At 42.3% G+C, this 26,060-nt stretch overlaps 1 protein-coding gene across 15 annotated transcripts in view; it reads left to right on the forward strand.

Moving 5' to 3' along the window:
* The first annotated feature begins 1,643 nt into the window (after positions 1–1,643).
* The window catches only part of GBF1 (golgi brefeldin A resistant guanine nucleotide exchange factor 1), a 130,691-nt gene continuing 106,274 nt past the window's right edge, over positions 1,644–26,060 (forward strand). For all 15 annotated transcript variants that reach the window (XM_035268902.3, XM_035268904.3, XM_078346378.1 and 12 more), the window contains exons 1-3: positions 1,644–1,893; positions 15,772–15,877; positions 16,897–16,963. In XM_035268902.3, coding sequence (XP_035124793.3) covers positions 15,782–15,877; positions 16,897–16,963 — 163 coding nt within the window. In that variant the 5' untranslated portion in view covers positions 1,644–1,893; positions 15,772–15,781. The remainder of the gene's footprint in view (positions 1,894–15,771; positions 15,878–16,896; positions 16,964–26,060) is intronic.

Consider the following 26,060-nt stretch of genomic DNA (forward strand, 5'->3'; position numbering starts at 1 on the left):
ACACTTCGGGAGGCTGAGGCTGGAGGATCACCTGAGGTCAGGAATTCGAGACCAGCCTGTCCAACATGGTGAAACCCCATCTCTTCTAAAAATATAAAAATTAGCCTAGCATGGTGGAAAACCCCTATGATCCCAGCTACCTGGTAGGCTGAGACAGGAGAATCACTTGAACCCAGGAGGCAGAGGCAGAGGTTGCATTAAGCCAAGATTGCGCCACTGCACTCCATCCTGGGCAACAGAGCAAGACTCCGTCTCAAAAACAAACAAAAAACAAAAAACAAAACAAAAGAGCCAAAAACAAAAAACTAGAGCATCGTAGCACGTGGATGGTCTTTAGATGTATGGTTTTGAGACTACATTCCTATGTGGTTATGAGCTTCCTTGGACTTGAGTTGTCCATAACTGGGAGGAAGTATGGAAGAGTTGGTATCTTTTTTCACTGCCTCCCAGCAGTCTCTCCAGGTCTGCAGGGACACTGGGGCTCTAGTGTCTCAAACAGGCTGAGAATTTCATGATTCAGTCTGCTAGGAGAAAACCCATCTCTTGTTCTCTTTCCACACATTCTCACTTCCAGGTAACACAGGTAATTCTAAATAGCTTAGAAACCTCTATCATCTCTTGCAAATGGAGGAGGCAGCTGGGGGCAAGAGAGTGAAAACAGGTGGGCATCCAACCCTCAGGCCCCTTTCTTGTTTCTAAAGCAAACAAGAAAGACTTCTGTTTCCTATCACTGAAAATGTGGGCTAAGCAGAGTATTTAGCTTTCTGCCTGGTGGTAAGGCCCGTTCAAGGCTTGGTATGAGAGGCAACCGGGAGTCGCAGCCCTATATACTAAGAAGGCATAAGAGGTGACAAAAGGCAGTGAAAAGAGTTACCGGGGGTGAGGAGATCCAGGGGTTTATCTCTCTGTTCTGCTATTTACTAGTAATGTGAACCTGGGCCCAGCCTTCCACCCTGGGGCTGTTTCCTATGATGTAAAATGAAAAGACTTAAATTAGATATCCAGGGCTTCTGCTACTTGCTATTGTCTCTATTTCTGTATAATGGGAACGGGGCAGAAGGCGCTGAAACAGAGTTGGGACGTGACAGACACAACTGTGAGAAGCCACACCGGGAAGGTGGACGAGAGGGCGAGGAAAGGAGGGTGCGGAATAGATCGCTGGACTTGTTTTAGGATGAAGGAAGCCCAGAGTTGCCTCGAAAAGGAGTGATCCCTCAAGGAGTATGGTCTTGGCCCAGGTAACTTTGATAGTACGTGGACAGGGAAATAAGGATGCCCGCTCAAGCTCTCAAAACGGACCCCGCCCCTTTCCAGCCAATTGTAGCCCGTAATGCGCAGCAGCCACTGCCAAACCGCACACTGCAACCAAACTCTACCTACTCCACCTCTCTAACCGCCCAGCACAGTTCCTAATTTTTTATTGGATTTTTAAACTGTCACTCAGAGAGTACTCGTATCCGTTGGTTGTCCCCTACCTACCCTTTCCCTTGTAATCTCGCCTCTTTAGGCACTACCCGCCTCCTGAAGCCAATTTCCTTTATTCGATTGGAGAGTCGGAATGCTACTTTTCACGGTGCAAAGCTATGATTGGCTGCATCTGGCAAGATTCGTGCAGTTACCAGGCAGCGGGCTAGACTGAGGCTAGTTACCACGTCAGTGAGCTGACAGGGAAGGTAGCCGGCTCCACTGCCCGTCCCGGCCGACTCATCCTAGCGGACTGTGCATTCCCACTCTGATTTCGGCCTCAATTTCCAGGAAACGAGCTCCTTCTCTTCTCCCATCTGCTACCAGAGCCGGGAGAGCTGCTCGGAGACGCCTCCGGGGTGTGGGCTGGACATGAGCAGCGACTGCCGGTCCTGGGACTAGGCCCCGCCATTTTGGATCCGCTGACAGGTCAGCGAAGTCTCTTCCTAGAGTTCTGGTGTCGTGAAGGCCTCCCTGACATCTCAATAGGGAGTTAGGGGGAAGGACCCTTAAATTGGGCGAGCCAGGGTGGGTTAAGGACGCAGCGGACAGGAATAAGACGAGGGAAGGGTTGTTGTGGGAGGGAACAGGGAGGTATGCAGGGGCAAAGGTCAGGCCCTTGCCTCAGGAGGGGCGATTTCTGCTCTCTTTGCTGATCCTTTGTAGGTGCCCAAATCTTCTATTTTCCCAGGCTTGACTTAGTTTTCAGCTCCTCTTTTCCAGCGCTTTCTGCATCCTAAAGAGCCCAGTACTCAAAAGCTGAAAGCAAACCTAAGGAGCATTGTCTCTACTTTTATGGGTTTTCAGACTTTAGATATGAAAGGCTCTCCAGATTGTGTACAGCGTCTGCTTCTTTGTGACTGCTTCACTAATACAAAGGAACTGCTTCGTTAATACTGGATGATGAGCTAGTGCACCTAGAATCAGATTGTCAGCAGACAGATGTGTGAAAGGCTTGAGGTTATAGCAGCACAGGAAACTGGGCTATGAGAAGGCTTCCCTCTTACTTACTGGACAGCTCAGCTGCCTGTCTGGGTCTGTATGTAAACACTAGACTTATCTTCTGGGCCTATTTGTTCCTTTAGACACTCTTTCACAGGTATTCTTTTCTGGTATATGTTTTTGTTGACATATTTTCCCCAGGTCTTCACTAACGAGATGAGGTTTAATCATAAAGAAGCCACTCTATTATGACATATTTGACTGAGAGCAGAGAATACTGCCAAAGTTTCATACTGTTGGCCTATTATTTTTAGTGGGCAAAAAGTCATGAGAGATTTTCAGCCAATTGTAGGGTAAGAGCAGCAGAATGCTTTTAGAAAGAGTGCTTTTAGAAATAAGGAATAGTGTAGATGATGTTTTTTAATGCGCAATGTGGAAACTTGTATGTCTTTAATTCAGGTATACAAGGCACTCTAGGCCCTGTGGAGGATACAGATGGAAAGGTCTTCTTTGGGATTGCTCAGTTAATGCACTTCTTAAAAGTAGTAGCATGTATGAGCAGTAGCCTAGCTGGAGCATGTAGTAGGTTAAGAGCAGGATCAACCTAATGCCTTTTGGTATGTAGTGGGCACTCAATAAATGTTATCTGTATATGGGATTAGTTTCAGTATGTGATCAGGACTTGTGGCCTGCTTTTGGCCCTGGCAGTCAGGAACACTTTGCACTTTTGCATGGTGAGGTAGGAACTAGGAGGATCAAAACCTCATGGTGTTAGAAAATTATTTAGGATCTTAGAATGACTGAACTCAGTTTTTCCTGCCTTTGCCCTTATGAATTTGAAATTTCATAATTTCCCTTTGCCCTTATGAAATTGAATTTTGATGTGCGTTGGGAGAAGGGGGATGGCATTATTTACGCTTTATGTGTGTTGATTTAGAATTAGTGGGATGGAAATGGTACAGGAAACTATTTGCATTTTAACTTGCTGATCTAAGTTGTAGAATTCCTCCCCTCTCCCCACCCCCAAAAAGTAGTTGAATGTAGCAAATGAAATGACATAGTTCAGGAGGTACCCAGGTTTGATGAGCCTGCCTTGCTCACCTGGGCCATTGCCCTGTTGAGTTGATATGCTTTGCATAACAGGCAATCTAGTCTCTGAGCCCGAGGGTGACTATAGAGGCATCAAAAGGTTTTCTCTCTCTTTTTTTTATCCTGTCATTTCTAGATAGGAATAATTTTCTAGATGGGAATAATTCCCACTCCCACCCACAAATCAGAAAATTCATCCTTCAAATGCAAGTCTTTTTTTTTTTTTTTGAGACAGAGTCTTGCTCTGTCGCCCAGGCTGGAGTGCAGTTGGCATGATCTCGGCTCACTGCAACCTCTGCCTTCTGGGTTCAAGAGATTCTCCTGCTTTAGCTTCCCGAGTAGCTGGGATTACAGGCATGTGCCACCATGCCCGGCTAATTTTTTGTATTTTTAGTAGAGACAGGGTTTCACCGTGTTAGCCAGGATGGTCTCAAATCTCCTGACCTCGTGATCCACTCACCTTGGCCTCCCAAAGTGCTGGGATTACAGGTGTGAGCCACAGCACCTGGCTCAAATACAAGTCTTAAACTTGTATTTGAGCTTCTTTTTAATGGTGTTTATAGACAGTGTGTTCCAGTCTTGACAGTGATGCTCACTGGCACAGTGGGAACTCAGGTTGTAGACACATCTCCAAAGTAGCTGGGCACCAATCCCAGTTTCAGCTCAGAGTTCTCAAAGTTCCACTACTATTTTATTTCCCCGTGTTCCAGAAGTCAGGATGACTGCCACTTTTACATAATAAGCTCATTGATAGGGTACTTAGACTGGCCGCTGTGGGCAGCTAGAGAGGAAGAAGACAGCTTTTGCTTTTGAGGAGACTCTATTTATAGAGTATTAACTGCAAGGATCATCCTAATCTTTGTGTGACACTTCTCATTGATTGATTACACTCTGTATCCCTGTGGCTGTGTGTGACTGATTAGAATGATTCTGTTGTGGGTTAATGGGGGGATTGAATTTAAGGGAGAAGGGGAGGTTAATTTTATCCTCAGGCTGGAAGAGCTATGTTAATATAATGGGCTAATGTTTAGCTGTTATTCTGTTTTTGTATTTCATTATGTTCAACTGTAGTTGTTTAATTAAATGAAAATATTTTACTTGGTATACTCTCAGGAAAAATAAAAAAATAAAATAAAAAAGAAAATATTGAGCACTGTGCTGATTTGAACCCCAATAATAATAGAAGTAATCATAGAAGTGATGATTTGTTCCAGTAGTAGTGGAAATTAAGTATGATGGCACAGTAATGATTTGCCAATCATATAAACCAGGGGTTACAAGCTCACCTGCCTAAATACCAGGCAGGTAATGTAAATGAGTGAATTGAATTACATGGGAATGTATTTGGAATAGCGGAGACTGTGGTGTACTGGAAAACCCATGCCTTTATTTTTTTTATCTTTAACTTAATTTAATTATTTTTTTTTTTTTTGAGACAAGGTCTTGCTCTGTAGCCCAGGTTGGAGTGCAGAGGAGCAATCACAGCTCACTGCAGCCTTGACCTCTGGGCTCAAGTGATCCTCTCATCTCAGTCTCCCAAGTAGCTGGGACCATGGGACCACAAATGTGCACCACTATGCCCAGCTAATTTTTTTTTTTTTTCTGAGACGGAGTCTTGCTCTTGTTGCCCAGGCTGAAGTGCAATGGCACGATCTCGGCTCACTGCAAACTCTGCCTCCTGGGTTCAAGTGATTTTCCTGCCTCAACCTTCTGAGTAGCTGGGATTACAGGACCCCGCCACCACACCCAGCTAATTTTTTGTATTTTTAGTAGAGACAGAATTTCACTATGTTGGTCAGGCTAGTTACGAACTCCTGACCTCAGACGATCCACCCACCTCGGCCTCCCAAAGTGCTGGAATTACAGGCCTGACCCACTGTGCCTGGCCACCTAGCTAATTTTTTAATTTTTTTTTTTTGATGTTGAGTCTCACTTTGTTGCCCAGGCTGGAGTGCAGTGGCACATCTCGGCTCACTACAACCTCCGCCTTTCAGGTTCAAGCAATTCTCCTGCCTCAGCCTCCTGAGTAGCCAAGATTACAGGCACCCACTACCACTTTCGGCTAATTTTTGTGTTTTTAGTAGAGATAGGGTTTCTCCATGTTGGTCAGCCTGGTCTCGAACTCCCGACCTCAGGTGATCCACCTCAGCCTCCCAAAGTGCTGGGATTACGGGCGTGAGCCACCACGCCTGGCCAATTTTTAAAATATTTTGTAGTAACAAGGTCTCACTGTGTTGCTCAGACTGATTTTGAACTCCTGGATTCAAGCAATCCTCCCACCTTGGCCTCTCAAAGTGCTGGGATTGTAGGAATGAACCACTATGCTCAACCCATTCCCTTATTTAAGAGCCGGCCACTCCTTTTTCAGCAGATTGTTACTGTTTTAGAATGCAGGCACAGAATGACCACTCTTTCTATTTTTCAGGAGAAACTGGAAATTTAGATTGTTGTGTTTCCTAATTGTTGGAAACTAGTTAAAAATATTAAGTCTTTTTCAGACCAAACAAAATATGTCAGTGGACTGGATTCTGCCCAATGGCTACTGGATGATGACCCTTGATATACAAAATGGGCAGGCCTTATGAGACTTAATCACTGCAGTTCTCCATGCGTAATCACACAGACTTTTTTTCTTTGTCCTACTCTGCCAACTGTCACCTTTATAGCTTGGGTGCCCTGAGTGGCTAAAAGATGGAGTGAGATAGAGAAGCTTTGTTTCATTTTTCATTTCCAAGCTGGCAGAAGGGACAGCTTTGGACAGCTTTGGATATATTAGACAGCTTTGGATGTATTAGTAGCTCACCTTGTAATTGGTTCTTGAGATACTCTCAGAATCTCCACAGTGGGAGGAGATGGCATGGCAGAGCTGAGGTACATGGGTCACCTGATGATCAGGTCTGGGAGGATTTTCCAGTGATGCCCTGTCACGGCACCAGCTTGTTTCCCAGTTTAACTTTTTACTTCCACCCTTTGAGTAAATTTCTTGAGCTCAATAAGTTGTTTACTAGTTTAATAATTTTGGGTATTCTCAGTAAAGCACTGAACTGTGGGGTGTTCCTAGGCCACCTCTAGAAATGTTAAAAGCTCTACATTTTTAGTGTTTCTCTGGCTTTTAAAGGGACTGAGTAAAGATAAACCTCAGAAGGGCCTATTACTGGTCCTTCAGTTCTCTACTACCATCTACCTTTTCAGAAAGTCCATCAGTTTTCTTGGTTTGCACAGCTCTGTATTAGACACAAAGGCATCATGAAAAAGAAAAACTTGGGTTTTTGCCTTTGGAGAATTTATTTGCTAGTTGGATAAGGACAATTTTTTTTTTTTTGAGACAGAGTCTCTCTTTGCCACCCAAGCTGGAGTACAGTAGAGTGAGATCTTGACTCATTGTAACATTTGTCTCTCAGGCTCAAATGATCCTCCCATCTCAGCCTCCTGAGTATCTGGGACTATAGGTGCATGCCACCACACCTGCCTGATATTTTCATTTTTTGTAGAGACAGGGTTTTATCATGTTGCCCAAAGTGCAGTGGTGTCATCATAGCCCATTGCAGCATTGATTTTTCAGGCTCAAGTGATTTTCCTGCCTCAGCCTCTCTAGGTAGCTGGGACTACAGGCATGTACCACTATGTCCCACTAATTTTTTTTTTTTTTTAATGCTCCTTAGGCTGGTCTCTGACTCCTGAGCTCAAGCAGTCCTCCTGTTTTGGCCTCCCAAAGTGCTGGGATTACAAATGAGAACTACTGCACGTGGTCAAGGACAATGTTTAAAAGTGATCAAGAGGCCAGGTGCAGTGGCTCATGCCTGTAATTCCAGCACTTTGGGAGGCCAGGGTGGGTGGATCACATGAGGTCAGGAGTTCAAGACCAGCCTGGCCAACATTGTGAAACCCTGCCTCTACTAAAAATAGAAAAATTAACAAGGTGTGGTGGTGGGAGCCTGTAATCCCAGCTACTCTGGAGGCCAAGGCAGAAGAATCACTTGAATCCTGGAGGTGGGGTTCCAGTGAGCTGAGATCTAGCCACTGCACTCCAGCCTGGGAGACAAGAGCGAAACTCCGTCTCAAATAAGTAAATAAAATAAAAGTGATTAAGAAAAAAAACTTAAACACTAGTGTATTAATAACAGCTATTTAGAACCAAAGGCAATAAGATATATATGAAGAATTGACAGTTACGTTAAAACTTATATATTTCACAAAAATGGGAATGTGCAAATAACACTTGAGGAGATGTCAGGAAGATACATGTGAAAAAAGAAGTATTATAATTTGGCTGGTAGGTAAATATGGATTCTTTTTTCCTGTATGAAGGTTTTTAACTTCTGGTAGAGAAGCAAATATAGAATACAGAAAAAAGATTTGCAAGTCTGGCTCAGAGTCATTGTCTTCTACGAAGTCATTTTTCATCAGGTGGATGTGTGCTGCACCACTATTGAGTCAATCTGGAGTTTTGATGTTAGTTTATTTATTTGTTCATCCAGTATTTATTGATCATTTTCTTACTATGTGTCAGGCTTTGGAGATAACAAGGTAAATAAATCATGGTCTTTCCCCCTGAGATAGAGCCCGATAGTCTCATGGTGGGAATATACCAAATAAATAACTGTAAATCAGTATAAGATATATTTATTTTCATTTTCATTTATTTATTTGAGACAGTGTCACACTATCACCCAGGCTGGAGTGCAGTGGCAGGATAATAGCTCAGGGCAGCCTGGAACTCCTGGCCTCATGTGATCCTTCTGCCTTAGCCTCCCAAGTAGCTGGGACAACCAGTGTGTGCCACCACACCCGGCCAATTTTTTAAAGTTTTTTGTAGAGACAGGGTCTTGCCATGTTGCCCAGGCTGATCTTGAACTTCTAGGCTCAACTGATGCTCCTGCCGTGGCCTCCCAAAGTGCTGGGATTACAGACATCAGCCACTGTGCTCGGCCAAGATATGTTTAAATAGATATAAGTACAAAGTACTGTGGGTGGCTGGGCATTGTGGCTCATGCCTGTAATCCCAGCACTTTGGGAGGCCAAGGCAGGTAGATCACTTGAGATCAGGAATTTGAGACCAGGAGTTTGAGACCAGCCTGGCCAACATGGTGAAACCCTGACACTACTAAAAATACTCTGCTAAAAAAGTAGAAAAAGGGGCCAGGCGCAGTGGCTTATGCCTGTAATCCCAGCACTTTGGGAGGCCGCGGTGGACAGATCACCTGAGGTTGAGAGTTTGAGACCGGGCATGGTGGTACATGCCTATAATCCTACCTACTTGGGAGGCTAAGGCAGAGAATAGCTTGAACCCCGGAGGCAGAGGTTTCGGTGAGCTGAGATTGCGCAATTGCACTCCATCCTGGAGAACAAGAGCGAAAGTCGGTCTCAAAAAAAAAAAAAAAAAAAGAAAAGAAAAATAAGTAAATAAGTGATGGTAAGCTTGTTCTTAGAACCACTGAGATATTCTGACTCCCTCATTGACTTTTTGGATGGAATGAGTAAGGGTTTATCAGGTGGACAAAAATGAGAAAAAACATTTAGAATAGAAAGAGAACATCATGTGCAAAGGCAAAGTGGCAGCAAAGACCATGACTTTAAATAGTAGGAATGTCAGGGTATGGGAGGTAGCTCACACCTATAATCCCACCTCATAGGGAGGCCAAGGCGGGCAGATTGCTTTGAGCTCAAGAATTTGAGACCAAGGCCCGGCGTGGTGGCTCAAGCCTGTAATCCCAGCACTTTGGGAGGCCAAAGCGGGTGGATCACGAGGTCAAGAGATCAAGACCATCCTGGTCAACATAGTGAAACCCCGTCTCTACTAATAATACAAAAAATTAGCTGGGCATGGTGGCGCGTGCCTGTAATCCCAGCTACTCAGGAGGCTGAGGCAGGAGAATTGCCTGAACCCAGGAGGCGGAGGTTGAGGTGAGCCGAGATCACGCCATTGCACTCCAGCCTGGGTAACGAGCAAAATTCCTTCTAAAAAAATAAAAATAAAAAAAAATAAAGAATTTGAGACCAGCCTGGGCAACATGGCAAAACCTTGTCTCTCTAAAAAATACAAAAAAATTAACCAGGCATGGTCGCTCACCCCTGTAGTTCCAGCTACCTGGTAGGCTGAGGCGGGAGGATCACTTGAGCCCAGGAAGTAGATGTTGCAGTGAGCCAATATTGTACCACTGTACTCCAGCCTGGTTGATTGAATAAGACCCTGTCTCAAAAAAAAAAAGGAACTTTTCAGAGTCTTTTATTTTTTTTCAGTCTTTTATTTTATTATTATTTCTTGAGATGGCATCTTGCTCTGCTGCCCAGGCTGGAGAGCAGTGGTACAATCTTGTCTTACTGCAGCCTCCACCTCCTGGGTTCAAGCAGTCTTCCTGCCTCAGCCTCCCAAGTAGCTGGGATTATAGGTGCCCACCACCACTCCTGGCTAATTTTTGTATTTTTAGTAGTGTGGGGATTTTACCCTTCTGACCAGGCTGGTCTCAAACTGCTGACCTCAGTTGATCTGCCCACCTTGGCCTCTCAAAGTGCTGGGATTATAAGTGTGAGCTACCACGCCCAGCCAAGGGTCTATTTTATGCAGAGAATGTGTATAGCTTATATGGGGCACCAATGGCTGCCACTCAGCTTGAAAAACATCACCAAAACTGAGGCTTGCATGTATGCCCTTCCCTGTTTGTTCCCCCAAGCTCCCCGCCCCTTGCCACTATTCTCAATTTTTTTGTGAGCTTCTCTGGAGTATAGTCCTAGAATTGGAATTACTGAAATACAGGATATGAAGTGCTTTAACTTTGTAAGGTAATGCCAAATTATTATTCAAATTCATATTAATTTAGATACATACCAGCCACTTGGTCTGCATTTTTTACCAACTTAAAAACATTTCTTTTTTTGAGACAGGGTCTTACTCTTCTGCCCAAGCTGGAGTACAGTGGCATGATCATGACTCATTGCAGCCTTGATCTCCTAGGCTCCAGTGATCCTCCCATTTTAGTCTCACAAGTGGCTGGGACTACAGGCACCTGCCACTGTGCCCTGCTGATTTTTAAATTTTTTGTAGAGATGGGGTTTTGCCATGTTACCCAGGCTGTTCTCAAACCCCTGGGCTCAAGTGACCCTCCTGCCTTGGCCTCCCAAAATGCTGGATTACAGGCATGAACGCCTGGCCTTTTAAGTATTGTCAGATTTAAAGTGTTTTACTATTTCAGGAGTGTAAAGTGGTATATCATTATAATCCTATTTTGTAATTTTCCTGATTATTGAAGCCAATAATCTTTTCATATATTTATTTGCTATTTATGTTTTCTATTCTGTGAAATGCCTATTCTGTTTATGTTTGTTGCCATTTTGGGGGAGAGATTATATGTCTAGTTCTTATAGTTTTGGGGCAGTTATTGTATACTCTGGATATTACTCCTTTATTAGTTATATGTGCTACAAATATTTTCTCCCAGTTTTTGCCTTATGTTTTTCCTCTTTTTTTATGGTGCTTTTTGAACAGACATTTTAAATTTTAACATGGCTGAATTAACCATTTTTTTTTGGAGGTTTTGCTTTTTGTTTCCTGTTTGGGTACTTCTCCCTTGGAGTTTGAGTCCAGCCTGGGCAACATATCAAGACCCTATCTCTAAAAAATAAATAAATAAATAAACAAGAAAATATTCTCGTATATTAGCTTCTAAGAGATTTCAAGTTTTGTTTTTCATATTGAAATAATCTGAGTTATATTTTTGGTGTTCCATTAAATAAGAATCCAATTTATTGTTTCTTTTTCTCCTGCTTTTGTTTAGATTATTTAGATCTAGATAGAGTTGCCAAGTGATACAGTGACTCCTCTTTGGATCCTGTTGAGGTAACTGGGATGCCATGAAGCATTAGGGGAAGTTCTAGGCCCAGCTTTAAATGGACAGTGCTTTCAAGGGTATGTGTTACTTGAAGTCTCTGGGCCAGTGACTTATCTGGCTAAGGGTGTTAATTGCCATGTATTTAGTTGTTCTCTCTCTTCTTTTTTCTGTTAATTTTTCATTTTGTGGGTCCATAATGGATGTATTTCTCTTGTTATTTCTGACTCAAGATGATTCTTAAGTTCATTTCTACTATACTTTTATGAGATTTCTGGAGGCCTTTGTGACCTGTGATAAGGGATTTCCCTGCCACTGGCTATGAGGCAGTAGGTGGTTCATCAGTTTTCCATCTGAAGCTGAAGGGCACAATCTCTTGGAGATTCCCTGAGTGAGGAGATACACACTCAGAGACCTAGAAGGATATTAGGCAGCTCTGCATAGTACTTGACAATAATTCCTGTTTGTTCCCTAGATGTTTCTTTTTTACACTGATTTTTTTTGCTCAGATCTTTGCTATCTTAGATAGTGGTTAGTTCTTTTCTAAAGAGCTTATTTGTTTTTAGTAAATCAGTTGATTATAATTTAAAAATAGTTAATAGGTAATAAATGTTTGTGACACAAAATTCAAAAGGTAAAAAAGAATATACGGAGAAAAGTTAGTTTTCCTTTCATTTCTATCCCCAGTCACTCAGTTCCCTAGTCATCCAGTTTCTTTCCCTGGAGGCAGCAACCTCTTAGCAGTTTCTTATTAAGTCCTTTCAGAGGCCTAGAGCAGGAAGGGGAAATACTAGGAGAGATTTAATCTTTTCTCTTCTGATACTTTAAGTCATTTTTGAATTTATCTTCTATTTCTAAGTTCTCCTCCTCAGAAGAGAACATTGTTGTACATTCATATCGTTGAACCTTCTGAGAAGAGAACGTTGTTGTGTTCCTAGAGCATTTGGAAAGCATACAGTCTTCTGAGACTAACCAGGTTCTTTAAATTGTCATTAATATAAATCTTGTGTTGGATGCCCTTGTGGACTGGGGAGGTGTTGTGGGTGTCGACAAATTTTTATTATTATTATTGTTATTATTTTGAGACGGAGTCTCACTCTGTTGCCCAGGCTGGAGTGCAGTGGTGCGTTCTCAGCTCACTGCAACCTCTGCCTCCTGGATTCAAGTGATTCTTCTGCCTCAGCCTCCCGAGTAGCTGGAATTACAGGTGTGTGCACCACCACACCTAGCTAATTTTTGTATTTTTAGTAGAGATGGGATTTTACCATGTTGGTTAGACTGGTCACGAACTCCTGACCTTTTGATCTGCCTTCCTTGGCCTCCCAAAGTGTTGGGATTACAGGCGTAAGCCATCATTCCCAGCCTATTGTTTTATTTTAGACAGAGTCTCGTTCTGCTGCCCAAGTTGGAGTGCAGTGGAGTGAACATGGGTCACTGCAGCCTCGACCTACAAGCCTCAGGCAATCCTCCCAGCTCAGCCTCCCTAGCAGCTGGGACTACAGGTGTGCACTACCACAACTGGCTAATTTTTGTATTTTTCATAGGGTTCCCCATGTTGTCCAGGCTGGTCTCAAACTCCTGGGCTCAAATGATCCGCTCACCTTGGCCTTCCAAAGTGTTGGGATTATAGGTGTGAGCCATCATGACTGGCCCCTGGACAAAATTTTTACCCAGTTTCCTTTATCACGGTGGTTTTCATGCTTTTCACTTTCTGGGGGGCCTCATCTTATGCAAAATATACAAATGGAGCTACTTGCTGGGTAAATTTTTTAATATCTCTGGCTGTGTCTCAGTTTTCCTATCTGTTCCACTAAACTGTATAAATGCCTCAAGGGCAGAAATTATATACCTCTTATCATTATTAATGTTTAATTAGATTGATACTACAGTAATACATTCTTTTTGTAAAATAAATTTTTATTTATTTATTGAGACAGAGTCTTGCTCCATTGCCCAGGCTAGAGTGCAGTGGTGTGATCTCGGCTCACTGCAACCTCTACCTTCTGGGTTCAGGCAATTCTCCTGCCTCAGCCTCCCAAGTAGTTGGGATTACAGGTGCCTGCCACCATGCCCAGCTAATTTTTGTATTTGTAGTAGAGATGGGATTTCATTGTGTTGGCCAGTCTGGTCTTGAACTCCTGACCTCATGATCCACCCGCCTCGGCCTCCCAAAGTGCTGGGATTACAAGTGTGAGTCACTGTGCTCAGCCTATTTATTTATTTATTATTTATTTATTTTTTTGAGATGGAGTCTCTGTTGCCCAGGCTGGAGTACAGTGGTGTGATCTCAGTTCACTTTAACCTCCACCTCCCAGGTTCAAGCAATTTTCCTGCCTCAGCAACCCAAGTAGGTGGGATTATAGCTACTCTGGTTGCCGTAATTAATTACAGGAGCCCTGTAATCCCAGCTACAAAAACACTCCCGGCTAGTTTTTATATTTTTAGTAGAGATGGGGTTTCATCGTATTGGCCAGGCTGGTCTCAACCTCAAGTGATCTACAGACTTTGGCTTTCTGAAGTGCTGGGATTACAGGCATAAGCCACCATGCCTGACCTCCTTGTGAAAAATTAAAGCATTACAGATCCACCTGGGCAACAAAGTGAGACACCCACCCCCAGCCCAATCTCTACAAAAAATACAAAAATTAGTTGGGTGTGGTGGTGTGCGCCTGAAGTCCCTGCTATTCAGGAGGCTAATGCAGGGAGGGTTGCTTGAGCCCAAGAATTCAAGTCTGCAGTGAGGCATGTCAGTGCCATGGGACTCAAACCTGGGTGACAGAGGGAGACCCGTCTCAAACAAAACAAAACAAAACAAAAACCCAAGGCCAGGCTTGGTGGCTCACGCCTGTAATCCCAGCATTTTGGGAGGCCACAGTGAGTGGATCTCGAGGTTGGGAGTTTGAGACCAGCCTGACCAAACGGTAAAACCTCGTCTCTACTAAAAATACAAAAATTAGCTGGGTGTGGTAGCGTATGCTTATAATCCTAGTTACTCAGGAAGCTGAGGCAGGAGAATCGCTTGAACTCAGGAGGTGGAATTTGCAGTGAGCTGAGATTGCGCCATTACACTCCAGCCTGGGTGACAAAGCAAGTCTCAGACCAAAACAAAACAAAAACAACACACACACACAACCAAAAGACAAAACCATTGCAGATAAGGCTCAAGTATCCTCTGACTGCACCCTGATTTCATAGCACCTTCTCTAGAAGTAATTATGGTTATAAGTTTGGGTACATCAGCCCAGACCTTTTATTTTATATTTACATATCATATTAGTGCTTTCTTGCTGTAAGTTAACATGAATTTTCAGAACTTTTCAAAGGTCTTGTCACTGCCACCGTGCAATTTTCTGGAGCTAACTGGGCAGATTGAATGCAGTCATATAGTGTGTGTGTGTGTGTGTGTGTGTGTGTGTGTGTCTGTGTGTGTGTGTGTATTTAAAGATAGTGTCTTGCTCTGTGACGCAGGCTGGAGTGCAGTGGCGGGATCATAGCTCACTGCAGCCTTGAACTCCTAAACTCAAGTGATCCTCCTGTCTCAACCTCCCTAGTAGCTAGGACTACAGGTGTATGCCACCATGCCTAGCTAATTTTTTAGTTTTAGTTTTTTTTTTTTAAATACTGAGTCTCACTGTTTGCCTAGGCTGGTCTCAATTCCTGGGCTCGGCTGATTCTGCTGCCTTGGATTCCCAAAGTGCTGGGATTATAAGTGCGAGCCACTTCACCTGACTCAGATGTAGCCTTTAAGTTGACATTACAACTGTGATTCCAAACCAGTGCTATTCTTCCAGCAACCTTTATTCTTTTCTTAACTACAATCTTCACTGTTACTTTATTGAGTAGATAAAAAAGAACAAAGAGACTATTATATTTTTATGTATATCACGTGTGTGTGTGTGTGTGTGTGTGTGTGTGTGTGTGTGTATGTATAATATTTAGGAGAGAAAGAGAGTCTCATTCTGCTGCCAGGCTGGTCTCAAACTCCTGGGCTCAAGAGATCCTTCTGTCTCGTCCTCTCCTAGAAGTGCTAGGATTCTAGGCATGAGCCACCACGCCTGGCCAGAAATATTGTTTATAACAAGCTGACATTAAAGTTGAATCTGTGTACTTAAAGGCATCATAGGACTTTGGGAACAATTGACTTTGAAGAATTTGACATGCTTTCTGAAGATTGTTGAGGTGCCTTTGAGAAATTTTCTGGATTGATTCTTTTTGAGTTGTATCTTGGACTACCCTGAACTTCCAAAGACCCCATAGGAGAGCCAGATAGTTGGATTCATAACATAATATAGATTTCATCTCATTTTAGCATTACAAATTTTATGAGTATGGAAAATCTTGGTGCTGAAAAGTTAAATCACAATTCTAACCTTATTAGATACTGATTTTTAAGCATGAGTATGCTCTGGGTAACCAAATATTAACCAGCAGCCTATCTTAACTGTTTTGGTAGGTTTGCCAAGATGGTGGATAAGAATATTTACATCATTCAAGGGGAGATTAACATTGTGGTTGGGGCCATCAAACGAAATGCCCGATGGAGCACGCATACACCACTGGTAAGTGGGAAATGGGTAAATAGCCTGGTCACTAAGTTTTTGTAGGGGATCTGTTGCGTGGTTAAAAGAGTAATCAAATTCCCAGTACTAATGAGAATAGTAGGATTTCAGAGTTGTTCTTAATATCTTGTTTTTTGTTTTATCCCAACTAGCATCAGACATGGAGGCTGTCTTTTTCTCTGGGACCCAAAAGATGACACAATTCTTCTTCTGGATATTTTTGTAAACAGCTTAAGCTAATACTGTGCTTAGGACCTCTTTACTATGCCCAAAAGTGTCAGAAAGATTTCTTATTTTCTGATTCTTTAGGGCTGTCATAAGCTATCAAATTTATTTAAATCAGGGTAGTTATTGATACATAGAACATGACTTAGTGATGGTACTCCTTCTTGGGAGTTCAGCAAACTTCCATATTTGGAGTAGGCCATATCTTGCCAATCAGATGAGTAAGAAACTTACCTGTTATACAGCTGGCTTTCTTTGTTATATATGTATATTTGAGGACTTTCTTTGTAGAATTGGGTAAAACTATTTTTGGCACAGTTGTAAAAACAAGTTTAGAAATTGCCAACTTGGGAGTTTATATGAACATATTTGGTAAGTGCGTTTGGAAATTTCTCAAGTTCTTTGATAAAAATGTATTGGTTTAGAAGTGAGAATGGCATCAGGAATATCTTTGAAATGAATACGTATGATCACATAATGAGTATTAAAAAAGGAGAGAAGACAGAGTAATACACATATAAAGAATCTGGCAATCTGTAGTAGCTTGAGTGCTATGGTGATGATATAGATTAGCACTTAAGGATTCACTATTTTGGAAAAGTCCAGAATATGTCCATGAAATAAGAGATTAGGGAACAGAAAAATATGAACTGTGGCTAATTTTCTTTTTCTCAGAAGGAAAACTTACAGGATTTTCTGATTGGATTTAGAGAAAGAGCTTTTGATCTGTCCTTTATTGTCCTTTTCCTCTTTTGGCCCAAGAATGACTTACTTTTAATTTACGTTTTCTACAGGATGAAGAACGGGATCCTCTGCTGCATAGTTTTGGTCATCTAAAGGAGGTTTTGAACAACATAACAGGTAAGTCTCCACCTGTTTGTGGATTACCAGGCCTGGTAAAAAATATGTGTTTGATTTATTGAAAGGATGGACAGCCAGGCATGGTGGCTCATGCCTGTAATTCCAGCACTTTGGGAGGCTGAGGCGGGTGGAACAGGAGGTCAAAAGATTGAGACAATCCTGGCCAACATGGAGAAACCCCGTTGCTACTAAAATATAAAAAATTAGCTGGGCATGTTGCTGCGTGCCTGTAGTCCCAGCTACTCAGGAGGCTGAGGCAGGGGAATTGCTTGAATCCAGGAGGTAGAGATTACAGTGAGTCGAGATCATGTCACTGCACTCCAGCCTGGCAACAGAGCCAGACTCTGTCTTAAAAAACAAAAACAGACAAACTTTTTCTGTAAAAGACTTTATAGTAAAGCCTGGGTGCGGTGGCTCACGCCTGTAATACTAGTACTTTGGGAGGCCGAGGTGGGTGGATCACCTGAGGTTAGGAGTTCAAGACCAGCCTGGCCATCATGGTGAAATCCCATCTTTAGAAAAAAAAAAAAAAAAAAAAAAAAGACTTTATAGTAAATAACTTAGACTTTGTGGGCCATACATAACTGCTCAACTACTTTACTCTGCCTTTGTAGGTCAAAAGCAGCCATAGATAATATATAAATGAACAAGCAATATGTATTTTTTTCTTTTTTTCTTTTTTTTTTAATAGAGACAGGGTCTTGCTATGTTACCCAGGCTGGTTTCAAATGCCTGAACTCAAGCAATCCTCCTGTCTTGGCCTCCCAAAATGTTGGGATTCCAGGCTTGAGCCACTGTGCCTGGCCTATATTTTCTTTCTTTCTTTTTTTTTCTTGAGACTGAGTCTTGCTGTGTTGCCCAGGCTGGAGTGCAGTGGCGTGAACTTAGCTCACTGCAACCTCTGCCTCCTGAGTTCAAGCAATTCTCCTGCTTCAGCTTTTCGAGTAGCAGGGATTACAGGTGCACACCACCATGCCCACCCAAGTTTTGTATTTTTAGTAGAGATTGGTTTTCACTATGTTGGCCAGACTGGTCTCAAACTCCTGACCTCAGGTGATCCACCTGCCTTGGCCTCTCAAAATGCTGGGATTACAGGCATGAGCCACTGCACCTGGCCTATGTTTTCTTTGAAAAAAAGAATCTGCAAGCCAGATTTGGCCCATGGGTGCAATTTTCCAACCCCTGGTTTATTGCATAGCTTTCAGTCTTCATGATCTTTCAATCTTCATGTGCTACAGAGTCATTTGTCCCTTTGTTTAACCCATTTTCCTAATCATGATAAGCTTATGTAATATATTCATATGTTTAGAATTTTCAAAGCCATTTTCACATTTATTAACCTTATTGAACTTTTATACAGCCCTGTGAGAGAGGCATGACAGTTATTGTCCCCTTTTTATGAAAGAATTTGAAGCCCAGTGGGGTTTAAGGTGATTTAGCTTAGGTCACACTAATCCTAAAAGGTAGAGTTAAAACTAGAATTCAGGCCTCTGATGTCTGGTTTAGGGCTCTTTCCTCTGCTCTGTATTGCTTCTGTACATGTGATTAGAGGAGAATATATACATTAAGTGCCTTATATTGTGTGTGTGTGTGCACGTGTGTATGTATATATATAAAATACACACATACACACACACTGGCAGGGAAGGAGGAAAGTGTCAAAACCAAGGGGATGTAGATACAGACTGAAAGGGAGAGCCTCAGAGCTATGTTCCTTTGTTGACTGTAAAGGACTCCTGCAGTGTGTCACACTGGAATGTTTTTTACTAGTGACATATGTCAGACTATCATTGGATAGTGTTTAGGCTTCTGCAAATTAAACAAACAATAAGCAAGAAAGTTTCTTCTTTTCATTAGAAACGTGGGAGAAGATCTGGAGAAAAATTCTTTTTTACTTTGCTAAACATAGGCTGAAGTTATCGAAGAGTTCCCTACATATTTTCTTTCATTCTTTTTTTTTTGAGACAGCATCTCTCTCTGTTGCTCAGGCTGGAGTGCGGTGGTGTGATCTTGGCTCACTGCAACCTCTGTCTCCCAGGTTAAAGTGATTTTCATGTCTCAGCCTCATGAGTAGCTGGGATTACAGACGTACACCACCACACCCAGCTAATTTTTGTGTTTTTACTAGAGATGGAGTTTCACCATGTTGGCCAGGCTGGTCTAAAATGCCTGACCTCAGATGATCCATTCGCCTTGGCCTCCCAAAGTGCTAGGATTACAGATGTGAGCTATCGCACCCAGCCCATATTTTCTTTTTTTGTGCAGTGGTGCGATCTTGGCTCACTGCAACATCCGCCTCTCAGGTTTGAGGGATTCTTCTGCCTCAGCCTCCCAAGTAGCTGGTACAGTCCACCACCACGCCTGGCTAATTTTTGTATTTTTAGTAGAGACGGGGTTTCACCATGTTGGCCAGGCCGGTCTCGAACTCCTGACCTCAAATGATCCACCCATGTTGGCCTGCCAACCATATTTTCTTTAAAGAAGCAAATTTCACTCAATTGAAACAGCTTTGGAAATGTTAGCCAAGAAGGATCAAGTATAGAGGAGGCAGTTGTTGACTAGTTAGCTGGGCTAATGCTGCTACTAGATGGCATGTTCTTATTTTACAGCCTGTACTTACGGGTAATTGGCTGCTTTAGAATGTTGGCTACTTGCACAGATTTTTTTTTTTAATTTTACAGATAAAGCTTACATATCCTAATTAGAAAGGAAAGATAATGAATGGAGATTTGCAGTTCTTTTTGTTTGGTTTTGAATTCAGAGTACTATCTTCTTAAGAGATATTAAGAGGATCAAACAAGTTAATATAATAGGAAACACTTGGTAAACATCTTATACACAGTGAAGGATTGTTATAAGTGGCCGGGAATACCCTAAAATGACTGAGCTCACACTGGAGTAGCCTTGTATGCCTATTGGGCACTCTGCAAACCTTGAGGAACTAAGGTCATTCTCCTATCCTGACAGAGCCACATTTCCTGTCTCCCATCAAATCCAGATCCCCTGCTTATTTTCTTCATCCTAACATGTCCCAAGATTTTACCTCAGAGACCATATCTGTCGTGAGTGATGCAGTCTAGGAATTGTAGACTATTTAAGAGCTATCAAAGTTGAATCTGCCGCCTGATTTTCTTAGATCCTTGGGTTAGAAATCCAGCCAGATTATCTGCTCTTGGAACTAGTAAAACCAGAGTGTTTAGGAGCCAGTTCTGTCACTGGTAGTAGGAACATTGCTGGGTGTTGCTAAGCTTTCCCCTGGAGTGAGAAGGAAGGTAGTAGTGTTTTCCAAGGCCAACAGCTGTGGCATATGTTGAAATGGTGCCTGCCAAGGTTGCTACATTGTTCTTAGGTTTTAGTGTATTACCTGCCTGAGAAAATGACAGAGTGGACCTAAAATAGAGCATTTCATGGTCTTCACACTGCCTCTGACCCCACACACAGTGCTGGCTCCCAGGAGCAGGTTTATGGATCAGCTGTCCCTGTGGTCCTGGACTCTGCAACCCATGACTAATTCTTGTTTCTTTTACAGAAACAAACAGATTTTTCTGATTGGCAGTGTCAGGAGGACTGCTTTCCTGGACGCTTATTAATGGTAGAAGTCTGGGAAAGGGTTTTGAACTTGGAGAGAAAACTGAAGGGAATGTGCTTGTGTTATATGACCACTTAAGGTATACCTCTTAGATTGGAGGAGGGATAGCAGGAATTCTAGGCTTCCATGCAGTTTAGCTCATGAAACTGACTCGGACATGGTCCTTTTTTTCAAAGGCTTTCTGTTTGCATTTTTCTAGGCTTTCTGCTGGCTTGGTTGGTAAGACTATCACTGATGGAAATGGGTGACTGACGTTGTCAGTAAACCAAAATGATTTTGCTTTATTTTCTTGTAGAAAGAATCTTTAAAATATATAAGTACTACCTACACTACTCCTCCTGTAATATTATCTGATTATTGTGAAGGATATAAGTCCTTTTCTCCAGTAAGGTTAGCTAAGTGCATACTAGTTATTCTCATAGATGTATGTCGTTGGACCACATTTACAGTCAGTATTTGCCCAAACTATATGATGACTACATGTTCTATAGCATTTAGAGTAATAAGATATTCTAATAATACCAAATTTGAAAAGAGGATTGCTCTCAGAAGAAAAAGGATGTCCAACAGCAAAGTTTGCATATTGTTACTTTGGATGAAGCCTTAGCTTACCACCAGTGAGAGAGACTTGACTGCTATCCCTCATTTGGCCTTGAAGTCTTCTCAGGACTCCTTTTAGATTATTCTGAAGGAGTTAAAACAGTTGTGTGGTTACCGGGGGCTGGGAGGGAGTATGGAGAGTGACTGCAGGTGGGTACAGGGTTTCTTTTTGGGGTGATGAAAATGTTTTAGAATTAGATAGTAGTGATGGTTGCATAATTTTGTGAATATACAAGAAATCACTGAATTATATACTTGAATAATATCTCAATTTATAAAGGAGGCAAATGTAGGTGTCAGAAGTGATGAATTTGCCAGTTTTTTCTCAGGGCTCAGAGCTGTGAAGGGAAGTCTCTATAGTCACTGCTGTGCTTTGAACCCATTGCCCAGCAAAGGCAGCATAAGGTACTGTTCAGCTTCTGGCCCAGTTTGTCCTTTTATGTCTCTCTCATTAACTCAAGGAAGCACATGGCTTTTATATTTAAATTTATTCAAACTGTAATCTTTGACATTTGAGTTAGCTTTTAGTACAGTTTTGCATTTATAGTAATATATATTATGTATTTTCTCTATCCCCAAAGAATCTGTTTTAATCTTTTCCGGATGCAAATTTCAGGCTGTCTTGTCCCATCTCCCCTCTCTTGCTCTCTTTCCCCTCCCCCCACGGAGTGTGTTTGATCAGGTGTGGCAGGAATATCCACTGTCAAGCTGCGCCCTTTATATTAGTCAATATTATCCTTCTCCCCCCTCCCTGTCTGTCTGCCCCTTTGGGCTTTCCCAGTTGATTTATAATTTTGGAATTCTCATCGGAGTCTGTAATACAGTTTGTTCATTATTTAACCAAAACCTGTTTAATGAGCAGAGAGAGGCAATGTAAATGTTAGGCATGTTGCAGTGATGTACCTTTGTGCTTCTCAAAGCGGGTGGGTAGTTAACTCTGTGCTGCCTGCAGGGCTGGGGTATCCTGGCCTTAGGGGCAGAAGGGGTACTGCCTCTCTCTTACATCTGCCCAAGCCCTGCTATGGGGTCAGAGTCCAAAGACACATTTCCTTTTATCCTTCTAGGAATCTTTTGGGGCTCTTGCATATTCGAGTTATCTTCCGTCTCACAGCTAGACCTTGTGGTAGCGTCTGTGGCATGGGATGGGGTATGGAAGGGAAAGTGAAATATCAGGATACTTGATATTGCTCTTGGTTTTGGGTCTGACAAAAGTAGATAGTTTATAGGAATGCTTCTAGCTGGTATGGTCTATGGTCTTTCATCTCTTTGTTCCCAGACTAGGTAAGTCCTTGCAAGCCTTAGTTTTCTTCATCCAGTGTAGCTTTATGGAAAGGGCTATAGTCAGTTGTGATTTGTGGTGTTTGGTTGTGGTCATTCGCCTCCAGATATAGTCTGTCTTTGTCCTTGGTCTTTAAACTTAGATCATTACAAAGAGATTCTTTTCCAGAACATTTTTTGTTTAAAGCAAAAGTATTACAACCAGGCTAGGTGCAGTGACCCACATCTGTAATCTAGCACTTTGGATGGCCAAGACAGCAGGATTGCTTGAGTCTGGGAGTTTGAGACCAGCCTGGGCAGCAACATACCAAGACCCCCTCATCTCTACAAAAATAAAAATTAAAAAAATTAGTTGGGCATGGTGGCATACAACTATAATTCCAGCTACTTAGGCTGAGGTGGAAGGATCACTTGAGCCTAGGAGTTCGATGTTACAGTGAGCCATGATTGCACCACTGCACTCCAGCCTGGCTGACAGAGTGAGACCTTATCTCAAAGAAAGAAAAAGAGAGAGAGAGAGAGAAGAGGAGAGGAGAGAGGGAGGGACAACCAAAGGTTACAGTGAGCCAGGATTGCACTACTACATTCCAGCCTGCGTGACAGATTGAGACTCTATCTCAAAGAAAGAGAAAGAGAGACAGAGAGAGGGAGAGGGACAGACAACCAAAATTGTCTCGTATGGGATCATCTTTTAATGACTTTAAAGCCTTCAGGGTCAGGGCTTGAGGAAGACTTCTTAGGGTATGCATGTGACTGTGTGCGTGTCGGGGGTGTGGTGGCTAGGAGTTTGCCTTCGGAGATTTAGTCCCAGGCCGCCTTTTTTTTTTTGGCTCTGAGGACCTAATGTGCAGTTTTGGTTATCAGGATTGGGGGATCTCAGTGTAAGACTAAGGTGGTCTTGAGGCTCATTATAGGTACGTGTATTAACTATAACATTGTTCTAGCTTCTTAGAGTTTTTCTTTCAGGGGTTCCCAAGATTTGGATTCCTTCAGGGCCTAGGTTATTGAGTTGCTTCTAACCAATATTTATTGACTATCTACTATGTGCCAGGCATTTTTCTTAGGTACTTAGGAAATGGGTCTATAATAATAAACAGTCAGTCAGACTTCCTGCCCTCATAGCCACTGGTTTGACAAGACTAATGACTCTAGCTGATCATTCCAAAGCTAACCTTTCGTAGCCTCTACTTTTATGCTATATGGTCCCTATTAGGCCTAGAATGGATGACAGCGAGTGAGAGCAATCTGTCGTCATCTTTTTTCTATTCCTGCTCTTCCCTTAAGGAACAAGCCAAAGAAATAAGCAAAAACAATAGCTTATATTTGCTTGTCTGGCTTTTGCGTGTAAAGCTTCAGGATATTCCTGAAGTCATTGGTGGGTTGCATAGCATAATTCTGGGGGATAGGATATTTTTTTACAGAGCTTACTGGGACAGCAAGTTATGGTGTGCTTGAGTTTAGGAGGGAGAAGCAGGTGCCAGGAGAAAGTGGATGTGTCAGGAGTTTATTTAAATATAGTTTATCCTGGACAAACACACCTGTAGGGTACTGTCTGTCTCAAGCTTTGCGAATTCAGATTCTGAGCTAGGACGTTTGAGTTCGTCTAACCTCCAGAGGTTTGCAGAGAACATTTAAACAGAGTCTGGAAGCCACCCTGGGAGGAACTATGACTTAACAACTGTCTGGCCTGGGCCTCTTAGAAGTAAGCCACTTAGATAGAAAAGAAACTATTTGAGAATGCCTCCTACCTCAAGTTTAATCTGTTTCATTTGGAAAATGAGGAGGTATAGAGAAAAGAAATTTTAGTAGTCATTGTCAGGGAACAGACTGAATAAGAAATAAGAGTATATTATATGGGCTGGGCCACACCTGTAATCCCAGCATTTTAGGAGGCTGAGGTAGGTGGATCACTTGAGGTCAGGAGTTTGAGGCCAGCCTGGCCAACATGGTGAAACCCTGTATCTACTAAAAATATAAAAAATTAGCCAGGTGTAGTGGCACATGCCTGTAGTCCCAGCTACTCAGGAGGCTGAAGCAGGAGAATTGCTTGAACCTAGGAGGTGGAGGTTGCAGTGAGCTGAGATGGTGCCACTGCACTCCAGCCAGGGTGGCAGAGCGAGATTCTATCTCAAAAAAAAAAAAAAAAAGGAGTATGTTATATGAAAATAATTTGCTGGAGTCCTGTTTATTAAACGCATACTTTTTTCCTACAGAGGTCTATAGTTTAGGGAGTAAGTAATATATTATTATTAATCAGCATGAGAAGAAGGTTGAATGAGTAATTAGCTTTGTCCCACATGGAATTGAGTTTATGAATTGTTCAAGGCCTAAGTAGAAACTAAAAGAACCAAATGTGATAAAATTTGACCAAGAAATTTTGTGAAGGGCTGAGTGTTAGGAAAGGCAACAGGCACACTTAAAAGTATCCATTTCCTGCACCCTGTTTTACTTTCTTGGTTTATAATATAAGACTATATTAGTTTGAAGGCCATTGAGTAATACATTAGAATCTTACTTGAATTTGAGTCAGATTGGCTTTGGCACCTTAGAATCTTGGTAACTTGAGTGGTCACAGACTTGTGGACATTTCAGCACAGAGTAAATAAAGGTACTGTGATTCTTTTTTTCCTCTAGGACTATACATATTAATAGGGTGGCTCCAAGAGACCTATATTTTGATGACTTGACTTTGCTGTTTCTTTTTACTGGAGCCTTCCCCAAGTGATTTGTTAATACTCTTCGCTTGACACTTCTAAACCAAGCAGTTCTTCCAAACATTTGTTTGTACTCAAGATTAGAAAATGAAGACTCTTGAGAAGAAACAGCTCTGCATAGTCTGACTTCTCATGGCTTCAGCTCTCACTTTTTCTCCTCTTCATACCCAGGCATACTTAGCCGTCAGAACTAGTTTGCTGGCTGGTGGGAGGGTACATTTTCTACTGCATGTATCAGAAGAAGAGTTGTGAAAAAAGAGGAAAAAGAGCATTCTTAATAGCTGAGCTCTCAAAAGGAGAAACCTAATTTCTTGTAGCAAAGGTTAGGGGGCAGTATAACAGTGTGGTCTGTGGTGGGTATCAGAGTTGCTGGTGGTGGTATTGCCTTTGTCCGCTTTAGCACAGCTACCTCTTAAGCCTCATTCTTCTGAGTATATGCCCAACTTACCATGGCAGCAGTCAGATGAGTAAAAAGAGAGAAAGCCAGCTGCTGTTTTGTTTCGAACAAGGAGGCAGGCAGAGTTCCTTCCTGCTTTTCCACCCATTCAAACTCAGGACAAATGCCAAAAGGGTTTCAGAAGAAACCAAATGCTTGAAATTCAATGTGTTATTTTGATTAGGAGAGATAATAAAGAGTTTGTCTCAGCCTTGTCCCTCTCTGACTACCCCTCTCTGTTAATAGATGCTTAGTTGATCACCCTAGTTTCTGAAGTGATAGTGGATATGTTTATGGAAAGGGTGAGTGCATTTGTCTTTTCTCTCCTGACATCTGTTAGAAGATAGAATTGGCTATAGAGCAAAATGGAGATAAGATCATTTCAGTTCAGATCACTTCATTAAGAAAGAGTGATAAATGGAGCACAATGACTACTTTAGGCTTTCAGTTTTGCTCTAGGAAACCAGGAGGTAATTTGTT

Source organism: Callithrix jacchus, chromosome 12 (assembly GCF_049354715.1).
Source record: "Callithrix jacchus isolate 240 chromosome 12, calJac240_pri, whole genome shotgun sequence".
In the NCBI taxonomy this organism is placed as follows: domain Eukaryota; kingdom Metazoa; phylum Chordata; class Mammalia; order Primates; family Cebidae; genus Callithrix; species Callithrix jacchus.